Source organism: Rhinatrema bivittatum, chromosome 3 (genome assembly GCF_901001135.1).
Source record: "Rhinatrema bivittatum chromosome 3, aRhiBiv1.1, whole genome shotgun sequence".
NCBI lineage: Eukaryota > Metazoa > Chordata > Amphibia > Gymnophiona > Rhinatrematidae > Rhinatrema > Rhinatrema bivittatum.
This window is the reverse complement of record NC_042617.1, coordinates 503327451-503352303: the sequence shown is the minus strand read 5'-3', so window position 1 is coordinate 503352303 and position 24853 is coordinate 503327451. Positions and strand designations below refer to the sequence as shown.

The 24853-nt window shown below is 43.0% G+C and overlaps 1 protein-coding gene across 1 annotated transcript in view; it reads right to left on the bottom strand.

Moving 5' to 3' along the window:
- Positions 1–14825, bottom strand: part of XKR6 (XK related 6) — a 767984-nt gene extending 753159 nt beyond the window's left edge. Inside the window, exon 1 of the mRNA XM_029596149.1 lies at positions 14117–14825. Coding sequence (XP_029452009.1) covers positions 14117–14718 — 602 coding nt within the window. The 5' untranslated portion in view covers positions 14719–14825. The remainder of the gene's footprint in view (positions 1–14116) is intronic.
- Positions 14826–24853: the final 10028 nt, after the last annotated feature.

Below are 24853 nucleotides of genomic sequence, written 5' to 3'. Positions count from 1 at the left end.
TTTTTAAACCGAGCTACACTGCTTTCACCACAACCTGTGTTTACAAATTCCACAGTTTGGGGCGGATTTTCAGACTCCGCGAATAGGCCTACTTTTGTTTGCGCTCCAGGCGCAAACAAAAGTACGCTGGATTTTAGTAGATACGCACGGAGTCGCGCGTATCTGCTAAAAACCTGGATCGGCGCGCGCAAGGCTATCAATTTTGTATAGCCGGCGCGCGCCGAGCCGCGCAGCCTACCCCCGTTCCCTCCAAGGCCGCTCCGAAATCGGAGCGGCCTTGGAGGGAATCCTCTAACGCCCTCCCCTCACCTTCCCCTCCCTTCCTCTACCTAACCCACCCGCCCGGCCCTGTCTCCACCCCCCCCCCCTTACCTTTCTCTGGGGATTTACGCCTCCCGGAGGGAGAAGTAAATCCCCGCGCGCGAGCGGGCCTCCTGTGCGCCGGGCCGCGACCTGGGGGCGGGTACGGAGGGCGCGTCCACGCCCCCGGACCGCCCAGGGCCGTAGCCACGCCCCCGTACCCGCCCCCAAAACGCTGCCGACACGCCCCCGAAACGCCACGACGACCGGGCCCACCCCCGACACGCCCCCCTCGGAGAACCCCGGGACTTACGCGAGTCCCGGGGCTCTGCGCGCGCCGGTAGGCCTATGTAAAATAGGCTCACCGGCGCGCAGGGCCCTGCTCGCCTAAATCCGCCCGGTTTTGGGCGGATTTAGGCGAGCAGGGCTCTGAAAATCCGCCCCTTTGTGCGCTGAGTGAAAATATACCTTCTCTAATTTGTTTTAAATATACTAATTATTAGCTTCATAGAGTGTCCACGAGAAAGGGTAAATAACCATTCCCGTTTTACCTGTTCCATACCACTCATGATTTTATAGACCTTTATCATCTCTCCTCTCAGCCATCTCTTCTCCAGGCTGAAGAGCCCTTACTCATAAGGGACTGGCTCATCTCTTTTATCATTTTAGTCATCTTCTCTGCACATTTTCAGGTTCCATTATATCTCTTTTGAGATGGGATAATCAGAAAAGCACACAATACTCAAGATGCAGTCATACCATAGATCAATACAGAAGCATTAGGATATCTTCTTTTTTATTTTTCATTCTTCCCTTTTAATACCTAGCACTCTATTTGCTTTTTTGAACATCACCACACACTAAGCTGAGGATTTCAAAGTGCTGTCCACAGTGACTCCAAATTCTTTTTCAAGGTGGTGTACTTATAATCTGGATTATTCTTCCTTATATGCATCACTTTGCACTTGTCAACACTACATTTCATCTGCCATTTGGATGCCTAATCCCCCAGCCTCACATAGAAACATAGAAATGACGGCAGAAGAAGACCAAACGGTCCATCCAGTCAGCCCAGCAAGCTTTCACACTTTTTTTTTTCATACTTTTCTATTACTCTTGTCCCTTTAAATAACTTTTTTGGTTCTATTTCCCTTCCACCCCCGTCATCGTAGATAGCTGTGCTGGAGCTGCATCTAAGTGAAGTATCTAGCTAATTGGTTTGGGGTAGTAACCGCCGTAATAAGCAAGCTACTCCCATGCTTGTTTACCCAGCCTGTGCAACTCAGTCCTTGCTGGTTGTTTGAATACAAATCCTCTTTTCTTCATTCCCCCTGCCATTGAAGCAGTGAGCTGCACTAGATATGTATTCTAAGTGAAGTATCAGGCTTGATTTGGGGTAGTAACCGCCGTAACAAGCAAGCTACACCTATGCTTATTTGTTTTTCCCAGACTATGTAATTCAGACCTTGTTGGTAGTTGTCTAAATATAAATCATCTTTTCTTCATTCCCCCTGCTGTTGTTGCAATGCCTTACAATCGATTTGTGATTTAACTACTTTGTTCATTACACATAAAACCATTGAGAATTTTAGTACAGTATCTCATGTATTCTACATTAATTTAGAATTGTACCACATGTAATTTTATATGACTTAACATTATTGCCTCTTTGTTCTAGTTTTTCTGCCTTTCCTCTCTCCTCTAACCTCTACTCTGCACCGTCTCTCTCCTCTCTCTGCCTCTCTTCCTCTGCTTCTCTCTTGTTGACTCTGTTGGAGTGGACTCCTTTACTGCTATTCTGTAGCACACTTTGATCTCACCTGCTTGAAGAACATGTAATAAATAAATGATGATGAATAACTTTGTGTCATCTGCAAACTTGATAATCTCAGTCATTGCTCCCTTTACGACATCATTTATAAATATATTAAAAAGCACTGGCACCAATACAAATCCCTAGGGCACTCCCCTATCTACCTTTCTCCAATGGCCATTTAGTTCTACTCTCTGTTTTCTATCTTTTAATCAGTTACCAATCCACAACAGGAGATTGACAAAGTCTGTCATGAGAGGCTCATCAGGAAATTAGTCATGGGATAGGAGGGAAATGCCTTTAGAAAATCTACTAATCAACCAACTCACTCACTGACTCTTATCCAATATATTTATCAACACCTTCAAACAAAATTTAAACAGATTTTTAAGACAAGACTTCCCTTTCTTAAATATATTTTGGTTCTGCCCCATTAATCTTTGTCTACCCAAATGGCAAGTAATTTGCTCTTCAGAAGGATCGTTAACAAAATAAACATCCTTGGGGTGGGTCCTAAGGTGCAGAACTAAAATGCCATCACCCTCTGTTGGCTGAGTTTATTCCAAGGAAAGGAAGGTTAACAAATCATTGCTCAGGTCTGGATCTACTTATGCTAACAGTTCTTGCTGCACTAATCTGTGGGATACTAACCCTTAACAGTGAAGTAAAGCAGGGCTCAGACCTGTGTCTATTCCTTGTGACACAGCGAGTGGTCTTTGGCTTCCCAGAGGACAGATCCAGTCTGGACTCTGGCTATCGTTTTGCAGTTTTTATTAATTACAATAAAACAATAACAAAACACAAGCCTGCTTACTTCAACAGTGCTGGAAACATAAACGCAGCAATTTACTTACATAAGTCATTTAGCAACGGTCCTGCTTTCTCCTAATCTCATCTGGGGCCTCCCTTTCTCTCTGGGTCCTGGGCATTTTATCCCTCTCCCCTGGGAAATGCCCTGCAACCAGGATTCCCTTGTAGTTGTCTTAAGTTGGACCAAATTAAATGCCTGATCCTGGACTTTTAAGCAGCATCTAACATACACTCCTTTACAGTCCTATTCAATATCAACAAAGAGGATATTGCAGAGGAGGTAATAGGATATGTGTATCAGGAATGGGAAAACTATGATTTACAGGTCAAAACCAGTCCATGGCTGCTTTTCCTCCTGCCCTCAGCAGACCCAGGGGTCCTAATCTAGAGCAGTTCAGAATTCTACATACCTCCTCCTGCCCCTCCCTTCACCACTTCTGTTCCTGCTGGCTCCATGATCAGCTGTTCGTATTTTTATTGTTGTGATTCAACTTCCAAGACTGTGCCATCCTATAGGATGAGTGATGAACCTGGAAGTTGGGCCAACAGTGATAAAAAAAAAAAATAAGATCAGCTATTCACAAGAACAGATGTTCGTGGGACTGGCAAGAACAGGGAGGTGGAGTCAGGGGGAGGGCCTGCAGACAGCCATTCAGTGGGATCTAGTTCTTGCCTGCACAGGAGGGTCCCCACCTCCTCAGAGCTCTGCAGAGAATCCACCCATCCCCAAGCTCCTTTACTGGAGCTCCGATAGTGGAACCCCTTCCTCTCCCCCCCCCCCCCCCAACTACCCCTCTGACCCCTTGTGCAGGCAAAAGTCATTAATATGGTCCTGTGTAAAAAAATGTTTGCCCACCTCTGATCTATTTGCACATGACACATAGATGTCCAACAGTTCAGATAAAGTGTTGAAAATTAGGAATGGTCAAGAGCTCGGCAAATGAGCTTTAATTTAAAAAGTGCTGAATCATGCATCTAGCACACAGAATCCCAAGATAGCAGTGCATGATTATGTAGGGAGAAGGAAAGAGTGAGAAGTGAGACAAACAGAAAGGGGATTTGACTGTGAATATATGTAGTACTATCAAGGTTTGCAAATAAGATGTCAAAACAAAAGCCAGCAGATGCCTAGAGAGAGGTATAACTAGTGGAAAAAAGAAGGTGATAACACCTTTGTACAAATTATTATGTTTGGTGGTCTGTGGGCTCCTCACCTCCAAGTCTGGGCCAGCTCCTCCAGATGCCACCAGGATCCCCTGCTCACCTGTGCAGCAGGATGCCATGCTTCGCTGAGGCAGGACACCCCTGATGTTCTCTATTAGGGATGCCACCGCCTTCCTGCCAGGCTTTTCTTTGGCACACGTGCGCCCAACAGCACGACTCTTAAAGGGCCCGTAGCGAGAAATCCCCTGTGGCACCCATTGATGATTCACAGGCTTAGACCTATATAAGACCCTCCTGCTCAACTCTTCTTTGCCTCAGCAACAGCTCTTTCTACTATGCGAGTTACTTCAGCATTTTTCGCCTCCAGTTCCTGTGGTCTTCGTCTTCAGCTCCTGTCATCTTCAGTTCCTGTGTCCTCAGTTCCAGTGTTCTCAGTTCCAGTGTCCTCATCTTCTTGTCTTCAGTTCTTCAGCTCCAGTGCCAACATCTCCAGGTCTTCAGATTTTCAGTTCTACTTCGTCTCCTCATCTGCCTGCCTGTCCTACTCCTTGCCTTCCTGCCCTATCTGTCCCACCTTTCCCTTCAGATGCATACTCATTATTGACCTCAGCCTGACTCCTGGACATTTCTGAATGCTGTCTGCCACTGACCATTACCTGCCTCCTGGATATTCTAGAATGCTGCCTACCACTGACTACTGCTTGCTTCTGAATTTGCCTGTACCACATCCACTCCACAGATCTCCCTACTATCAACTGAGGCCTCCACCTAAGACCTGCTTGCCCCAGTACCCAAAGGCTTAACCTTAAGGGAATGTGGACTGGTAAAGGTGAAGCTTCAGTTGGGTCTCTGCCGCCTCTAGATCTTTCTGCTGACATTGGGGACCTGTAGGGCTTCTCTCTGCAGGTTGCATCAACTCTACCTCGGCCTAAAGGTCCACAAATTCAACCCAAATCATGGATGAGACCTCATTTGGACTACTATGTTCAAGCTGGGGGACAGATCTCTAAAAGGGTAAAACAAAATGGAGAGAATCCAAAGGACCCATATTCTGGAGGATGGCTATCAAATAGTACAGAGTCTGAACCATAAGTCCTAACATGAGAAATTTAAGGAACTAAATATATATACCATTTAGCATAGGAGAAAGAGGGGGCTATGATAGAGACCTTGGACTCCTTGTAGTAAATACATGGAAGTCATCAACTCAGTGTGCAATAATGGACAAAAAAAGCAAACAGACTGTTAAGAAATTAGTCAGAAAGGATTAAAAAACAAAATAGGGAATAAAATAATGCCTCTGTTTCACTCAATGGTGTGACCACACCTTGAATAATATATTTACTCTTGGACACTACATCTCAAAACAGATACAACAGCACTAGCAAAAGTGCAGAGAAGAGCATAAAAATGATAAAGTTGTGGAATGGTTAAATTATTCTTTTTTGATAATTTTATTTCCTTGAGTCCTACTAGATTAGTCTATTACTCTTGGGATGTTCCCATTCCTCAGTTGCCAGAGACAGAGGTCACACACCCTTATGTCTTCATTTGCAAAAAGGGGGAGTGCTCAGAGGCTCTTGTCAGTAGCCTACTCTCAAAGCTAGCAGACAAGAACCCCAGTATACCCCTCTTTCTACTCATATATTTATCTTGATCCTTCTAGGTTATCCACCCCTCAGGGGAAAGCAAAAAGGGAGCATAAAGAGAGAAAAGGAGGAGAGAGAGAGAGCCTAGCTGTTGGCACAACTCTGCTTATGGCCCATGTATTCCTGGGTGAGGCCTGGAGTGATCTAGCAGGACTCAAGGAAAGAAAAGTATTAGGTAAGAATAGTTTAACCTTCCTTTTTACCTTCTAGACCAGTAAATTACTCTTGGTAGATACAAAATTTTCCCCCCAAGTAGGTCAGGAGGAAGACAGGGCTCTAAGTAACTCTAGCCCCAGAGGACACTTCCTGCTTTGCCTGTACGTCCAGCCTGTATTACATGGGAAACAAGTTCAGGAATGACCGGGTGGCAGCATGCAGATCTCTCCTGGGGAGATTGATGTAACTTCTACCCAGGAAGATGACTGTGCTCTCGAAGATTATGTGTGCAGTGCTGCAGGTATCTGCTTGCCCTTGAATATATATGCTGAGGAAATGGCCTCTTTGATCCATCTCACTGTTATGGATTTAAAGGCTGCCTCTCCCTTTCATGGTCCATCAACTAGAATGAAAAGCCTGTTTTCTGAAGAAACTGGTCACCTTCAAATACCTCATTACCACCCGACATACGTCCAGAAAATGTAAACTGCTTGCTGCACCAAACACTACTGCCTTCAGAAGGAAGGAAGGCACTGGTTTAAGGGAGACTATGTGTTGGGTTATTACCAGATAGAGATCGCTACACTAGAAGATCGGCAATTCTGAAATGCATCTGGCTGAGCATATTGCTACCAAAAATGCAGTCTTCAATGAAAGGTCATTGATGGAGGCCCTCTTCAAGGGCTCAAAAGGTGCTCCCACCAAGTTTTTAAGTACCAGGTTAAAGTTCCATTGAGGGAAAATTGGTCTGAAGAGTGGTCTAATTCACTTTGTCCCTCTTTAAAAGGTGCATAGTAATCTGGGTGCCTTTGATACGGCTTCTGAAGCAAGAGATGGCGACCACTTGTACTTTTATTGAATTGAGAATTAGGCCTTTGTACAAGCCCTTCTATTGAAAGTCAAGAATTCATGAAACATCTCCCTTCCATGGAGAAGTCCCATTATCCCAACAATCTGCTTCAAAGAACCTCCAGACTCTCATATAGTCTAAGGAGTTTGAAGCTTTGCGTGCCCTCAGCATAATGGATTGGCCACTACTGCTTGTGGTTAGTGCAGTTAGTGTAGCTGGGTTCAAAAAAGGTTTGGATAAGTTCTTGGAGGAGAAGTCCATTAACTGCTATTAATCATGTTTACTTAGGGAATAGCCACTGCTATTAATTGCATCAGTAGCATGGGATCTTCTTAGTGTTTGGGTAATTGCCAGGTTCTTGTGGCCTGGTTTGGCGTCTGTTGGAAACAGGATGCTGGGCTTGATGGACCCTTGGTCTGACCCAGCATGGCAATGTCTTATGTTCTTATGTTCTTACTTTGCTTCACAGACATGCCCTTTCAAGAGCCAGGCCATATGCCAAGATGGAGCACTGTTTCCTTTTCGTATTGGGTCCTCTCCCAGATACTCCTGTTCTTCAGGTTGCTGCCCAGTTATTTTTGCTGGATGGAATCCTCTTTATTTCACCTTGTGCATCTGCGGTCAAGTTGAAGCTCCCAATCTCAGATTGCTCCCATGTGTCGGGTAGCCTCTAGGTCAGTAGACTTCCATGGAGTGCCCCTAAGGCTCTCCTTTTAATGCCCTTGGCCTGAGGGCACTCCATGAGGGTCTACTGGCCCTTGGTTGTGCTTTGTTGGATTTTCATAGTATTGTTTCCCCTAGGTGGGCCTCTGTGAACTGGGCCTGCCAAGTCCTTGGAGCTAACACTGTTCTGATCCCCAATGGTATCAATCTGCAGATGCCAGGCAGCTCCTCTTTAGTGTTGCCTCCCTGCCTGAGTAGAGGGTCCATAACCTGCTGGGTGTTCCTCTGGCCTTGCTCCTTCTTCTTAAACTTATTATGGGCCAAACAAACCTGTCCTTCCTTGGTCTTTCCAACTAAATTAAATATACACTTTCCCCCTTGCCTAGGGATGGTATTAGAACTATCGCTTATAAGTCCCATAACCATTATAAGGACACTTCTTTGCATTGCTACTTTTGAGTGAAATACAAAAACACTTCAAGAATTAGAGTGGTGATCTTTTGCATGTGCCTCCTTAAACTTAAATTTGGGATACGTCTATCCTCCGGAATATTGGCCCCTATCAAACAATGCCAGACTAGGTAACTAGTGCCTGGACTTGCTAGTGGAAGGGCCCACGATATATCATTGAATGGGTTGGCTACCATCCACAGTCACAGACAAGTCAGTCCTTGGCCTCTTAGCCCTGTTAAATGGCTGTAACCTCCCACTAGGGCATGTGCAGCTGCCATTCCTAGATTCTTGCTCCTATGTTGGTATTTAAACTGCTGCATGCTCCCTGCATGTTCCTACAGCCTTTATTGTCTGGTAGTCTTTGTGGCTTGGCTTCCCTCAGGTCCTTTACCAGTTTTTCCAACTCCTTACCAAACATATGTCCCCCCCCCCCCCTTAAAGGGGAACTTAGATGCTGAATCCACAACCCAGTTATGGAGACACAGGAGCCTTCTTATTGCCATCCCAGATACTACTGACCTTGATGATAACCTGATCAGGTCATACAGGGTATCTGCTAAAAAGGCCACTGTTGACTCCATGTGGGCTGTTCCTGGCTTTTTAGCAATTGCTGAACCCAAAATAAGTCAGCTTGGGCCACATAGCCTCCCCACAGATTGAGGCCTGAATTGTCATGGCCCCCATGTAAAAGGCCTACTTCAGAACCACCTCTATCTTCCTGTCCTGAGGGTTCTTCAGGGATGAGCTGATCTCAACGGGGATAGTGGTTTTATGGGCCACAGTTGACACAAGTGTTTCCATACTTGGAACCCAGATTAACGTATTTGTTTCCTAAGGAGGTACAATTTCCTCATTATTCTGCCACATTTGAGTCCACCCTGGGGAGAGTCCCACTTTATGAGTACAATTTGTCTCAAGACCTCATGTAAGAGAAACTATCTTGTGAGCTTCTTAATGCCTGCAGGATAGAGAACCTCTCTGCTAGGTCTACTGTCTTGGTATTTGATATCTTCAGAGCTGTCTGAACACTGGTGATAAGGGCTGAAAGTTCCTCTCTTTGGAGTAGCCAGATCACTAGGGAGGTCGTTTCCTCCTGTAACATATGGGAGTTCCCCTCTATAAAAGGGGTGGCCAAGGCTAATTGTACTGGAATTAGGGCTTCTTCCTCTTCCAGTGAGCCAGTGGTAGTTCCTGTAGTTGTTGTGCCTCCATACTGTGGGTCTTCCCTTACATATGTGGGGTTAACCATGGGTGCCTCCCAGGACTCCATATCCTGTCCACAGTCACATGCTGGACAGCAGGAGACTGCCACGCTGGGCACCTTCTTGGTGTTGCAGGAACTGCACCTATGACTCCTTAAAATGCTCCCTGGTCTAACCTCCTCTGAAAGTGAGCACAACCAGCCCTTTTGCATAGGGCTCCAGGTGTAAACAAAACCTCAGCTCTCTCTTTCCTAACTGGAGTACGACTTCACACTGCTTCGAACAGCTAAGCCAGGGCCCACAGCTTCCTTCTTCTCTCTCTCCTCCCACGGCTCTACCACTGCAATGCAGGCCTACTGCAAGCCCCTTCCAATGTGGCACAGTGTGATCTGCATGCATTCCCTCTCCTGCAGTTTTCCCCCCCCCCCCCCAATTAATCACTTCCAGGGAAGCACTCTTACAGCCAGCGATCCTTGCTCCTTAATGCAGTTATTCTGTGGCAGCCTGCAGCAGGCCTCTCTTGCCCCATTGGCCTTCTCCCCACTTACCTCTTTTTTTTTTTTTTTTTTGCATTATTCAGTGCAGTCCTGGAGCACAGTGGATAATTCAGTGCCTCCAGAGAAGGTAAGGATAGAGTAGATAGTGAGAGAGAAGGGAGAAAGAGAGAGGGAGACTTCAAGCCCCACTTAGGGAAAGGTTAGGTCCCTGTGGAGACCCTTAGTCTCTCAGAATCCAAGCCCTAGGTGTCTATTATCAAAATATTCTGGGAGACAGCTGAGCTGGGAAAATCAACCCCCAAGAAGTTGTACCAGGAGCTTATTAAACTCCAACAGGACATACCCTGACTCTGGGAGACTGTGATAAGTCTGTCTACTCTTGTCCACAGCTGCAGGAAACAGAGACCACTGACAAGAGCCTCCGACCACTCCCCCCACTTCATGCAAAAGAGTGATGTCATAAGGAAAGTGTGACTTCAGTCTCCAGAAGATAAAGAATGGGGAAATCCCAAGAGTAAATGGACTGGTCTAGCAGGCGAAAAGGAAGGCTCCCTTATGAGAAAAAAAAAAAACTGAACAGGCTAGAGTTCTTCAGCTTGAAAAAGTGATGACTGAGAGGGGATATGATAAAGGTTTACAAAATCATGAGTGATGTAGGAAATGTTATATACATTATCTGACAATACTAGGACTAGAAAACAAACTTCAAAAAGTATTTTTCGTCCAAAAACAATTAAGCTATGCAATTTGTTGACAGAAAATGAGGTCATGGCTAGTTGTATAGTTGAGTTTTGCAAAGGTTTGGAGGACAGGTCCATAGACAATTATTAGCCAGATGGACTTAGGTATTATTCTCCACTTCATACTTCTGAGAGTAAGCAATAAGGAATGGACTTTTCAATTAGGATCTTCTTGGTTCTTCCAGGTGACCCAGTTTAGCCACTGTCAGATGTTGGCCTCAATGGCCCACTGGATTGTCTCGGCATGGCATCTCTTACACTATGTTCTTATATTTAAATATTTTAAATGTGTAAATAATGCATAAGAAGCAAGCATTTTCTAGTATAAAGAAAGTTCTAAAAGAAGAAATCATGGTATGAAACTAATAAGGGATAGACTTGGCAGTAACAAAGAAATACTTCTTCACAGAGAGTGATGGATACATGGAATAGCCTTCCAAAAGAGGTGCTGGAAGCAAAATCTAGTACTGATATTCCAGGAAGCAGGGTCAGGGGTCATTTTCTGTCACCAAAGTCTATCTTGACTATGTAGAAATAAAAGGTCAAACAAACAAGTTGTAGGTAATATCTTTTTATTGGACTATTTCAATATATTTGTCACTAGCTCTGTTGCAAGCGGAAAGGTCTCAGGTGGAGCATGATTCAGCTCTGCAGGATCAATTTCATTGAGTACTCAATCAGGCACTCAATTCAAAAGATCCATAATAACTTTTAAAATCATATCTGTTCAGGTTAGCAGTTATAACTTTTTATATAGTCAGTTAGTGCCAGTGGAAAAGAAATAGACAGATCCTGGTTATTCCTGGACACATGTTATCAGAAAATGGGGTTATACCTATATGACATAACCTCAGTGAACAGCGCACATGTAGAGCTGTGCATTTAGTTTACACCTGCAGCATAGAGATCGTGGATTTCAAACCAATAAAACTAAGTAGACACAACAGGAGAGGCAGAGAGTAGAACACATACATATCCAACACATGCTATTTTTAGAAAATGACCATTACCATAGGGCCCTTTTAATTCCTTAATCCTGCTCTGCCTAGGCACAAGGGTTTTTCCTGCTTATTCTAACAAACTAGGTGCAGACAATTCTTAGACACCATGATTAAATGCTTTTGTTTTTCATTAAGATCAGTGTTTTAATATCTTGTTTTTTTTCTCCCCGCCACCTTCTCGCCACAAAAAAGTTAGATTATCAATATGTAGAAAAAATAAACTGTAAATTGGAGGTCAAATCTTTGCATCCACTGAAGCGATTACATGACACATGTACAGTATAAATGTTTAATGCCAAGGGAAATGGAACTAAAAGCTTCTCAGATTCTACCAACAGCCTTCACTACAGGTGGTCAAATCAGTTTAGAACAAAAGGAGCTATAAATACACATAACATGACAGATAAAAATCACATAGGGAAAATATTTTCTTCGAATCTTGTATGATATTGTGATTTGTAACAATTTCCTTCCTTCTAATAATCTTGTTCACAATATTACTTATGATCCAAAAACATGATCTTTCCTGGAACTTCTCCTTTAATAGCACAAGAACCTAGCCATAGTCTAAGGCATGGGCTTTGGTAGGGGTACAATATGATCCTGATCCACTGATTATATACAGCAGGAGAGAGAAAGCAACCTTTCTGTAAGTTACAGAAAGACTCTTGCTAGCAAATTTCACTGGTAATAAATAACTGAAAAGGGGGGGGAAATGTCCTATGCATGAAATTTTATTTTATTTCAACGTAACCAGATTAATGATTTTAGTGGAAGCCACAGTGCTGGACATGCATGGAACACTTGTCTGCCCTGAGTCTATTTCTAGCAAAACCACAGAACTGCAACCTTCCTTCTCTGAGCATTTCTTCTAAAGGCTTGTGGTGTTGAAACAGGACAGAGATATGACATGCACATACAGCAGCAGCACCTATGCAGTGACAGCCTTCATTTTATTCTCTACATATATTATATATGCTGTAGAAAGAGTTATTTACGCATATAGATAGCTATACATGCATACACTTTCATGATAACATATTTATAAAATAATCCTCAACACAAGCAGCTGCAGCAAGGATTAACATAAATACAATACAACCAGCATCTTCTTCAGAAAAGAAATTTCAAATTCAGATTGACATACATTGCTTTTTAATTACAAATTGAGCACTCTCAATTCCTTTCAAAATTCATTTTGTTCAGCACAATATTATTAGCTGTGAAGATTACAAGGAAAGCCTGCAAATATTAAACTAGGCTAGTTTTTATTACTGCACACAAATTAAATATTTTCTGCACACTCGATGCACTCCCTGCAAACTGAATTCTTCTTCATTCTCCATCAGCATCATCCAAAAACATAAATGCAGCACACCGTATCAGAGAATATCTCAGCATGCAATATGGAATGTGTCCTTAAAGCAGACTACAAGGTTTCAGCACACAACTTAACCTATCGGCATTTTCTTCAGACTATTTTAAACAAAAGCTTTATGGATCACAGCAAGATATAAAGGCATACATATCATAAATATAATCAGAGAGCCAAGATTTAACGAAATGCACTTTGTATATTTCTGTCTATATTTTCTATTACTGCATGCCTAGGTCTTAGCTGCTGTACAGCAGGATCTGCACAGCTGCATACATTTATGATTCCTTTTTTTTTTTTTTTTTTTTTTTTTTTACAATCACAGGGGTTTTTTTACTTCTTACTTGCACATACTTAAGAAGAAAAATGATTTTCATAATAAAACATATATATCAAAGTGTCACCGATGTCAAACACTGCATTCCACATTTCCATTCCGCTCCCTTTCCCCCAGAACTTCTTACTGTAGCAGGAAGCCGTGGGTTAGCTGCAGACCCAGAGGCTGCTCCCTTCCTGCATGCTTTCAGGCCACAGCTAGAAGGCTTCAGTGTTACGAATTACATTTAGCACACACCTCAATTGATAGCCATGGCGGGGAGCGCACCACGTACAGAACAACAAAAACAATTAGCATTCACTAGAAAAGAGGCATCAAGCAACAATCATCTGAATCCTAAATACTTCTGCTAATGATAGTATTCCGCTGCTCCCCATAGCCTACGTGATTTTGCTTGTCAAACAGAATTAAGACGGCAAAGCGATCTGAGTTTAAAGAACGGCAAACATCTGGATGGCATTTCCATTTTTGTTCCTTTTTTTTTTTACATTTCACAAGTGTGATTTTTCAGCAGGCATCACATCCTCCTCACTCGCCTTTCATCAACGACAGCGGCACTGAAAGCCTCTGCAGAAAGAGGTCACCGTGCCCAGCCAACTCTGGGCATATTTAACCCTTTTTTCTTCAGTGATAAGTAAAAACTTACACAATAAATACGATCATTCCTCCAGCCCTAAAACATAACTGGCTGGCTTGTTTCCACTGATCCTCAGAACTGGCCAGTTTGAAAACAGCAAAATGGACGGGTCACAAATGATCAAAAAAGGCAGGCAACAGCGAAAGACAGAGCTCAGCATTTCAGCACCAGTGCCCTGTGAACAGCTCTCTAGTACTAGACAGCTCCAGCTGCAGACATATAGGGAGAACCTGACCTGGCTCTCAATACAAAAAAAAAAGCCAACTCCTAACCACTCTAACACTGCACTTGACATTGCACCATAACCAAATAAATCATCCTTCACTAGCATCACCACCAATTTTTGCATGCAGATTTGCCCTTGACATCAACACTGCATTTCTCTAGTGAGTTTAAGGGGGGAGGGGGAAGGCTACAAGACATCTCCAGCCATGGCTGAAGCCTGCACCACCTCCTCCTCTGTGCTTACCTCCATACTTGACCCATCTGCAGGATGTGAATAACAGATTGCCAGATCCAGACTGAGATCCTGCAGAAGCGAAGGGCCCCAGGGCTGGCGGTAACGGTGGTGCCCATCATGGGTGGTCCCCGGCTGCTGAGCCCCTCTACTGCTCCCAGCCCACCCCCGGTGTAGTCCTGCATGAACCACCTGAAGCTAAGGATCTGCACCAGCACTGAGGGCACCAGCACGAAGGAGAGCGTCAGCCCAAACCACAGATAATCCCGTTTGGAGTAATAGTCAACAGCCAGCCACAGGTCAGTGCCGACATCCCAGAAGAAGACAAGGAGGGCAAGAACAATCCAGAGGCAGTCAAGCCAGGGCCGCTGTGCCTGCGGCGGTGGCTGCCCCTCGCCAGTGGCATGCTGCTGCTTGGTGCTCTTCTTGCCCAGGAGTGCACGCAGGCAGGCGCTACGGCAGCCCCAGTAGCACGACGAGGTGTTGCAACAGTGGCAGATGTGGATGGAGCTGCTCTCCTCCGGCTCTGCATCCTCATTGCCCGCTGTCTCATCCAAGTTGTGCAGCTGGGCGAAACCGGTACCGACCCCCAGACCGTCGGATTTTGCCGCCATCTTGCTTTCTGAAGCTCTGCTGTGCCCTCCGCTTCTGGGGTTAATGTCGTCACTTCTTGGCTCTCCCGTCTGCCCGAGGGAAAGCCCAAGATGGCCGCCCCTCTACTGTTCAGGGAAAGATGGCCCTGAAAGGTAGAAAGAGGGTACTGGTGATTTGAGTTTTTTAAGTCTTTCACCTGTATTCATCATATTGATGCCTAAGTAGAAAAAAAAAAGATCTTTGAGAAGCTTGAGAAAGTTTATAGCATTAAAAGGCTGAGGCTTAAAGTAATATTCTGTCAGTATGTGTGGTCACTGTATACTAGAGTTAATAAGAGTGGTTGCTTTCCCCTAATACTGACTTTCTTTTGAAATACTTGCGTTTTGCCGCGCCGCCATCCTGAGCCCTCAACTTCCAGAAATCTGACGTACTTCCTGTTATCTGCTCCTTAAAAATCAAAATGGCCGCTTATTTAAGACCAGATTTGAATGGTGATAATCAATGATGGAACCTGGTGCTATTCACCTGACCTGCATTCCATTTCAAGCAGTTATTCATCTTACCTGCTTTTTATTCTCAGCAGTTTGGGCAAAGAGGAGCTGTAAGTGTGTTACAGAGCTTTATCCATCTGGCTTCCTCTCTAGCTGCCTCCCCTCCCGGCTTGGAACAGTGTTAACTCTGCCCTTTCTGATGTCAGCTGCATGTGGGGATTTCAGCTGGGGGAAGACGCCAGAGGTTGATTGTGACTCTCACTGCTATTCACCTGACCTGCACTCCATTTCAAGCAGTTATTCATCTTACCTGCTTTTTATTCTCAGCTGTTTGGACAAGGAGGAGCTGTCAGTGTGTTGCAGAGCTTTCTCCATCTGGCTCTCTCTCTAGCTGCCTCCCCTCCCGGCTTGGAACAATGTTAACTCTGCCCTTTCTGATGACAGCTGCATGTGGGGATTTCAGCCGGGGGAGGATGCAGGAGGTTGATTGTGACTCTGACTGCTATTCACCTGACATGCACTCCATTTCAAGCAGTTATTCATCTTACCTGTCTTTTATTTTCAGCTGTTTCGACAAGGAGGAGCTGTCAGTGTGTTGCAGAGCTTTCTCCATCTGGCTCCTTCTCAAGCTGCCTCCCCTCCCGGCTTGGAACAGTGTTAACGCTGCCCTCTCTGACGTCAGCTGCATGTGAGGATTTCAGCCGGGGGAGGATGCGGGAGGTTGATTGTGACTCTGACTGCTATTCAACTGACCTGCACTCCATTTCAAGCAGTTATTCGTTTTACCTGCTTTTTATTTTCAGCTGTTTGGACAAGGAGACGCTGTCAGTGTGTTGCAGAGCTTTTTCCATCTGGCTCCCTCTCTAGCTGCCTCCCCTCCCAGCTTGGAACAGTGTTAATGCTGCCCTTTCTGACGTCAGCTGCATGAGGGGATTTCAACCGGGGAGGATGCCTGGATATATATATATATATATATATATATATATATATATATTTTATTTTATTTTATTTTTTTTAATGATTTGTTTTATGTTTGGTTTTGGTTTGGATTAAGAATATGTGTTTTGGAGAGGGAGTGTTGGGAATATCTGTGGTGCTGTGGAGAGGACCTTATTGGGTACCTTGGGAATGTGAGGAGAAGAAAAAATTGGGATAATCCCAGCTATGAGAATGTAAAGTATATATTTTTATTTATTTTATTTATTTATTAACTTTTATTTACCGACATTCGTGCAGCACATCATGCCGGTAGAGGGTAGAGAGGATATTGTTTAATTGTGGTCATTTAAATATGAGACTTGTGGGTAACAAAGCAACACACAGTATGTACATGATTTTCTGTCAGAGGCTGGGTTGGTATGTTATTTCTTACTGAGACATAGTTATCGGAAACTATTAGGGTTTCTATTTCCTAGTTGTCCTTCAGAGTTTTCTTTTCTACTTCAGGATAGGGAGAGAAGGAACAGGGGAGGGGTTGAATGCATTTTTAGAGAAAGTTTGCCTGTTACACAGCTACCATCTGTATCTGTGGATGGCTGTGAGCCTCTTCACCTAAAATTAAATCTTGTAGCATCTGTCTGTGGGTATATTGATCTGTGCATTGCCCTCCTACTATGGGAGTGCAAGTTTTAGAGAGTATCTGAGAAATGATTTTGGATCTGAATTTACAGTTTTCTTCTTTGCAATTTGTAGGGGATTTTAATTTACATTATGATAGTTTAAATTGCAGGAGTGTTCAGAGCATGAGGGTGCTTTTATAATGCTGAGGATTAAAGCAATTGACACTTGGTTCTACCCATGAGGAGGGGGTTGGGAGGCATATTTTAGATTGGGTTGTTGGTTCAGATTATCTTTGTGAGGTGAATGATCTGACCTGGCATGGTTTGGACCTGATACCATGATCAGATCATAGACTATCTTTTTTTTTTTTGTCTGTAGGAAGACTGATTAGGAACAAGTGGGTGAAGGGGTGATAAGCAGGATGGAAAAATTGATGAGAATACTTTTGGTATTTGGATGGATAATTTGGTACCTGAGGAGGTTGTAGGAGGTGTTCAAATGTTTTATTGAAGCAGTGGGATGGGACTGTAAGCTCAGTGTTAGATGATATAGCTCCGATGAAATGGATTACTGTAAGTAAGTGGTGATGGGGTGGTTTATGCCAGAGCTCAGAGATTTAAGAAGAGTACTCTGGCATTTAGAGCATCGGTGGCGATGGACTGGGTTAGTGACTGACTGTATAGATTGGAGGACAGTGGTGAATAGATAGAGGAGGTTGGTGCAGGATGCAAAGTAAAATGCTTTTTCTCTGCTATTATAGGGTCAGCTGTGACTACTAGCAGAGAAACATTTAGTTAAGAGAAGATTCTTATGCCTAAGGAGAAGCTGGATGATTTGATGGGAATGCCAGACTGTGTTACTTTTTCTTTTTTCTTTAACAATAAGATTAAAGTTTTGCTTCGTTACAGTTGGATGGAAATAGTATAACTCAGGAGCAGAAAATGGGGGTGGGAACTATAACATCTGTAGGTTACCAGTTGTGTGAATTCTGATGAATTAATTCTCTGGGGTTGCAGAAGATACTGTTGGATATTAAGCCTACAGGTAGTCCACTAGACCCCTGTCCATCAGTTTTACTTAAAAATCTGTCAGGAAGAGGATTAGAATGGTTGACTAACATTATAACGAAGTCACTGAGGGAGGGTTGTCTTACAGAGAATTTGAAAAGATCTGTGGTAAAGCCAATTCTGAAGAAATCTCATTTGGATCCAACAAAACTTGAAAGCTATTGGCCCATTTCAAATTTGCCTTTCCTGGGGAAGATTATATAACTTTTTTTTTTTTTTGAAGATTCTGGTGGTTTATTAAATAGACAGGTTTTAGACCAGGACATGGTACAGAACTGGGAACAATGCCCTTAACAGATGATGCTGGTCGGTCAGTATTTTTGATCTTGCTGGACCTTTCCAGCGCTTTGGATCTGATAGACCACAGCTACTTTTGAAGAGATGTGAGTAGGTGAGTCGGAGTGGGAAAGTATTCGCGTGTATTCCTTTTTGGAAGGGAGGACACAGTCAGTGCAGGTAAAAAGGGCATATTCACAACCAATGGTACAACAAAAGGAGGGGGAGAGGACGTAGGGGCTCCTGCTTTTCACCCTTGTCACTTAACATTTTTATGCATCCTGTAGTTCATCTTTTTCAGGAACTGGGTGTCACTGTGTGCATTTATGCAAATAACATCCAGTTTCCAGTGCCTATAGATTCAAAGATAGCTGGAACTGTTGATCTGGTTAGTAGGTATTTGGCAAAGGTTCCTTGCTGGTTGAATGCTAGTAAATTGGTTTGGAATAAGGGCAAAAGCAAAATTATTGGAATTGGGAGGTTGCTTGAAGGCTTAGAGAGACAAATAGCATGGTCTATACTGGACAGCTGTGTGCTATAGAGATTTTTAATAGTGTTCAAAGCTTGGGGAGTCATTTTAGACAGCAGTTTCTCTTTAGTTTCTCATGTCTCTCAGCATGCCTACTTACAGTTACAAATGGTTAGAAAACCAAAGCTCTATTTAGAAGATCTTGCTTTCCAGACAGTGGTTTCATCTTTAATTCTTGAGGTGTTAGACCACTGTAATGTTTCCTCGATAGGGATGCTGATTGCTGTGATCAAGAAGATCCAACTTATTCAAAATAGTGCAGCCAGGTTTATTTGTGGTAAGAGCAGAAATGCGAGTTCTGCTTCATTGTTAGTTCGCCTCCATTGGTTACCAGTGTTGGAGAGTATAAAGTTTAAATTACTAAGAGTGGGTTTTTGCTGTTTGCAGACTAATGGTTCAAACATATTTGTCTGATAAGTTTGGAATGGTGCATTCCAGGTCAGGCCTTACAGTCTTCACAAGGTTTTTTATTGTCAGCTTCAGGAAGGCATGGATTTAGGTTACAGTGGTTTTTGTAAAAGAGCTTTTACAAGCATACCTCCACAACTTTGGAATATGTTACCAAATGCAGGGCAGTCGGAACTAACTATCAAAAATGTGTTGGGGAAGACTATAGTGATAGGAGTATACTACTGTCCACCTGGTCAAGATGATGAGACAGACAGTGAAATGCTAAGAGAAATTAGAGAAGCTAACCAAATTGGTAGTGCTGTAATAATGGGAGATTTATATTACCAAAACAAAAAGATTTCTCAAAGTGAGTCAACAATGAGTGATATAATCTAAGAAAAAACGTTGTGAGCCAAGATTATGACTAAACAAGTATCAAGCATTCATATTCACGTTTGCATATTTAGGGACCTTCATAACATCCACAGTGCTGCAAGTTAATACTTGTATTCTGCACTTTGGTGTATCATATTTAATCATAGGTCCATTAGTCCATTCAATGAATACAAAATTCTATGTCTTTAAACCTTCTTAGATAATTTGTATGCGTTTTTAATTTAGTATAAAACAAACAAGACGCAAACAAGACGCGTCACTTCCCTCTTTGTACTCAGCTCAGCCGGAGTCAGGGGTCCGACGCGCACGTTTCGCGGTCCGCTGCTTCAGGGATATTAATGGCTGACTTGCATGGCTCAGCGTTTTTGGCTGCAATATTACTGCAGGAAAGAACTCCACTTCAATCAGTCATAGAGGTCCCGATAAGTTATTTCAGACCTATCTTCACATACAGGTTCCACATGTCAGCTGGGTAAATGTAAGAACATAAGAACATGCCTATACTGGGTCAGACTAAGGGTCCATCAAGCCCAGCATCCTGTTTCCAACAGTGGCCAATCCAGGCCATAAGTACCTGTATCATCGGGACATGCTAGAGAGATAAAGTTCCTGGATGGAATAAATGACAGCTTTATGGAGCAATTGATTCAGGAACTGACAAGAGAGGGAGCAATTTTAGATCTAATTCTCAGTGGAGAACAGGATTTGGTGAGAGAGGTAACGGTGGTGGGGCCACTTGGCAATAGTGATCATAATATGATCAAATTTGAATTAATGACTGGAAGGGGGACAGTAAGCAAATCCACGGCTCTCGTGATAAACTTTCAAAGGGAAACTTTGATAAAATGAGAAAAATAGTTAGAAAAAAATTGAAAAGAGTAGCTACAAAGGTAAAAAGTGTACAAGAAGCGTGGTCATTGATAAAAAATACCATCCTAGAAGCACAGTCCAGATGTATTCCACACATTAAGAAAGGTGGAAAGAAGGCAAAATGATCACCGACATGGTTAAAAGGGGAGGTGAAAGAAGCTATTTTAGCCAAAAGATCTTCATTCAAAAATTGGAAGAAGGATCCAACAGAAGAAAATAGGATAATACATAAGCGTTGGCAAGTTAAATGTAAGACAATGATAAGAAAGGCTAAGAAAGAATTTGAAAAGAAATTGGCTTTAGAGGCAAAAACTCACAGTAAAAACTTTTTAAAATATATCCAAAGCAGAAAGCCTGTGAGGGAGTCAGTTGGACTTTTAGATGATCGAGGGATTAAAGGAGCAATTAGAGAAGATAAGGCCATCGCGGAAAGATTAAATGATTTTTTTGCTTCAGTGTTTACTGAAGAGGATGTTGGGGAGATACCCATATCAGAAAAGGTTTTCATGGGTAATGATTCAGATGGACTGAACCAAATCACGGTGAACCTAGAAGATGTGGTAGGACTGATTGACAAACTGAAGAGTAGTAAATCACTGGACCAAATGGTATATACACCCCAGGGTTCTGAAGGAACTCAAACATGAAATTTCAGACCTATTAGTTAAAATTTGTAACCTATCGTTAAAATCATCCATTGTACCTGAAGACTGGAGTGTGGTTAATGTAACCCCAATATTTAAAAAGGGCTCCAGGGGCAATCTGGGAAACTACAGACCAGTTAGCCTGACTTTAGTGCCAGGAAAAATAGTGGAAAGTGTTCTAAATATCAAAATCACAGAACATATAGAAAGACATGGTTTAATGGAACAAAGTCAGCATGGCTTTACCCAAGGCAAGTCTTGCGTCACAAATCTGCTTCACTTTTTTGAAGGAGTTAATAAACATGTAGATAAAGGTGAACCGGTAGATGTAGTATATTTGGATTTTCAGAAGGCATTTGACAAAGTTCCTCATGAGAGGCTTCTAGGAAAAGTAAAAAGTCATGGGATAGGTGGCGATGTCCTTTCGTGGATTACAAACTGGCTAAAAGACAGTAAACAGAGAGTAGGATTAAATGGACAATTTTCTCAGTGGAAGGGAGTGGGCAGTGGAGTGCCTGAGGGATCTGTATTGGGACCCGTACTTTTCAATATATTTATAAATGATCTAGAAAGAAATACGACAAGTGAGGTAATCAAATTTGCAGATGATACAAAATTGTTCAGAGTAGTTAAATCACAAGCAGATTGTGATAAATTGCAGGAAGACCTTGTGAGACTGGAAAATTGGGCATCCAAATGGCAGATGAAATTTAATGTCGATAAGTGCAAGGTGATGCATATAGGGAAAAATAACCCATGCTATAGTTACACAATGTTAGGTTCCATATTAGGAGTTACCACCCAAGAAAATGATCTAGGCGTCATAGTGGATAACACATTGAAATCATCAGTTCAGTGTGCTGCGGCAGTCAAAAAAAGCAAACAGAATGTTGGGAATTATTAGAAAAGGAATGGTGAATAAAACAGAAAATGTCATAATGCCTCTGTATCGCTCCATGGTGAGACCACACCTTGAATACTGTATACAATTCTGTTCGCCGCATCTCAAAAAAGATATAGTTGCAATGGAGAAGGTACTGTTGCATCTGTCGCTGCTCGACGCCCTCACTCCGCCCTCTTTACCTCTGTGGCGTCTCCCTCCGGGTCTGATGAACGGTTAGATACTGCGGCGTCTTCTTGCCGTCTCCCTCTGGCGTCCCCGGACTGGCACGATTCTGCGGATCCATCATGTTGCCTGATGACATAGGGTGCACGCGCGCATTCCGATTGATGTACCAGCAAGGGTGTGAAGCTCAGGGGTGTCCCCCTGAAATGACATCATCCGCTTCCAATATAAAAGGTCTCAGTATTTGCTAACGAATCTGGTTAGTAAGGGGATTGCTGGGGATTGCTTCGGCTTTACTCCCAAGCTACTCTGCCTCCTCGGACTTGCCAGGGGTACCCGCTCCTCGGGGGCCTCGCTCTCTTTTCTTTATTTCAGATTGCAGTTAGGAACCGGTACTTGCTCCTCGAGGGCCCATGTTCCTGAACACTTTGAAGATTCTCTACTGCCTGGAAGCTATCGCAGATCCAGACATTTGTGAGTTACCTTCGCTCTCTCAGAGCTTTCCCTGGAACCAGATACTCGCTCCTCGAGGGCCTAACCCTTTCCAGCTACTGAGCTTCCTTAAGACCTTATGTGAGTTTTGTCATCCAGTTCTGGCTATGAACACAGCATACCCTGTCTACTCACTATCTATAGTTCCTTTACAGCTCAGCAACCCTGGGATCTCGATTCCAGTATCTGAGGGACTTCAACCCTGCCACCTCTGGTGGTTTTACTAACCTGTCTAATAAAAGAATTATCTGTGTCTGTCTCCATACCTAAGCCTAGCCAGTCGTCCCTCTCAGGATATCCTCCTGGGGGCGCAGTCATCTGCCATCAGCCCAAGGATCCACCTATCTACATTCCTCTACAGCTGAATGCCCTCTCCAAGCACTCTGCTGGTAACAGATTTCTACTCCTTCCCCATCAGGAGTCTTCAGCAACAGATTCATAACAGATTGCAACTCCGCAGTCTATACCTTTACGGATTGTTAACTACTCCCTCTACAGGAGCTGAGCATATCAGATTACTAACTCCTCCTTCCACAGGTGCTAACTCCTCCCTTCTTGAGGTTAGAGCATAACAGATTGCTAACTCCTCCCTCCACAGGAGCCGATTCGTAACAGATTGCTAACTCCTCCTTTCACAGGATCAAACCTATAACACATACAGAGAAGGGCGACCAAAATGATAAAGGGAATGGAACAGCTCCCCTATGAGGAAAGACTAAAGAGGTTAGGACTTTTCAGCTTGAAGAAAAGACGGCTGAGGGGGGATATGATAGAGGTGTTTAAAATCATGAGAGGTTTAGAATGGGTTAATGTGAATCAGTTATTTACTGATTTTGGCCAGAAATGGCCAAAATGCAATTCAAAACATTTATCACGAATTGCATTACGGCCATTTTGGACATATCGCACAGCTTAATGCCAGGAAAAAAGACTAAGGGGCACTCCATGAAGTTAGCATGTGGCACATTTAAAACTAATCTGAGAAAGTTCTTTTTCACTCAACACACAATTAAACTTTGGAATTTGTTGCCAGAGGATGTGGTTAGTGCAGTTAGTATAGCTGGGTTTAAAAAAGGATTGGATAAGTTCTTGGAGGAGAAGTCCATTACCTGCTATTAATTAAGTTGACTTAGAAAATAGCCACTGCTATTACTAGCAACAGTAACATGGAACATGGAATATCCACTGCCATTAGCAATAGTTACATGGAATAGACTTAGTTTTTGGGTACTTGCCAGGTTCTTGTGGCCTGGATTGGCCACTGTTGGAAACAGGATGCTGGGCTTGATGGACCCTTGGTCTGACCCAGTATGGCATTTTCTTATGTTCTTATGAATAGACTTAGTTTTTGGGTACTTGCCAGGTTCTTATGGCCTGGATTGGCCACTATTGGAAACAGGATGCTGGGCTTGATGGACCCTTGGTCTGACCCAGTATGGCATGTTCTTATGTTCTGTTCTCTAGTGCTTGAGTAGCTGAGGGGTTGCAGGGGTGATCGTATTTGGCTTTGTTTAATATTTTATGGATGTTATTTTATTGCAAACTGCTCTGATAGTTTTGCTTCTGGCGAGGTAGATAAAATTCTAAAAATATAAATAAAATAATGATAATGGCAAAAACCCCGTTGTCTTGGAAGTAGGCTAGCATATTCTCTAATATGTTCACATCTCCTTGCCAGTATCATCTACGTGAACCCCCAACCCCATTAAATTCTTTAGAATGCTTGTACATGACTGGGACTAAAACCATACACTATAGTGTTTTATATCTGGGATTAGCCTTTTAAATCTGTGATTAACCAATTTACAACATCTAAGGCTCTTCAACAAACTACTTACAAGCAAGAGAAATAAAAAGGACAAAGGGAAACGCCGACTTCATGAAATTTTTTCAGTGTTTTTGCAAATATACCGTAGGATTTATCAGGCCTAGCACAGCTGTGGCCATGCCACACACTATTGCCCCCATAGCGCCACTGAAAAAGGTGGTGTTATTTCTGGCACTACTGCCAGAGATAATGTGTAAAACATGATTTTACTGGCATAAAAAAAAAATTTTTACCCCGCCACTTTCCCTCATTTAAATGTTAAAGTTGCGATGCGGTCGTTATCGCATGCATTAGGGTGTTATCGCGTGCCCATCGCTTCCTTTACAAGATTTGCCAGCCTAATGATTTCATTAATTATTATTCTTTCACTGCTGTAAGCACGTATCATCTTGATATGTTAGATTATGATACAGAGGACAAAGATAGCATAATCGAATGCAGAATGAATTTAGAAAAGAGCTTTTTCCAAAAAACAATAGGAAGGGAGCTATAAGAAAAGATGTATAGTTTTTTTTTATTTAAAAACATTATGAAAAGGTAAGTCTT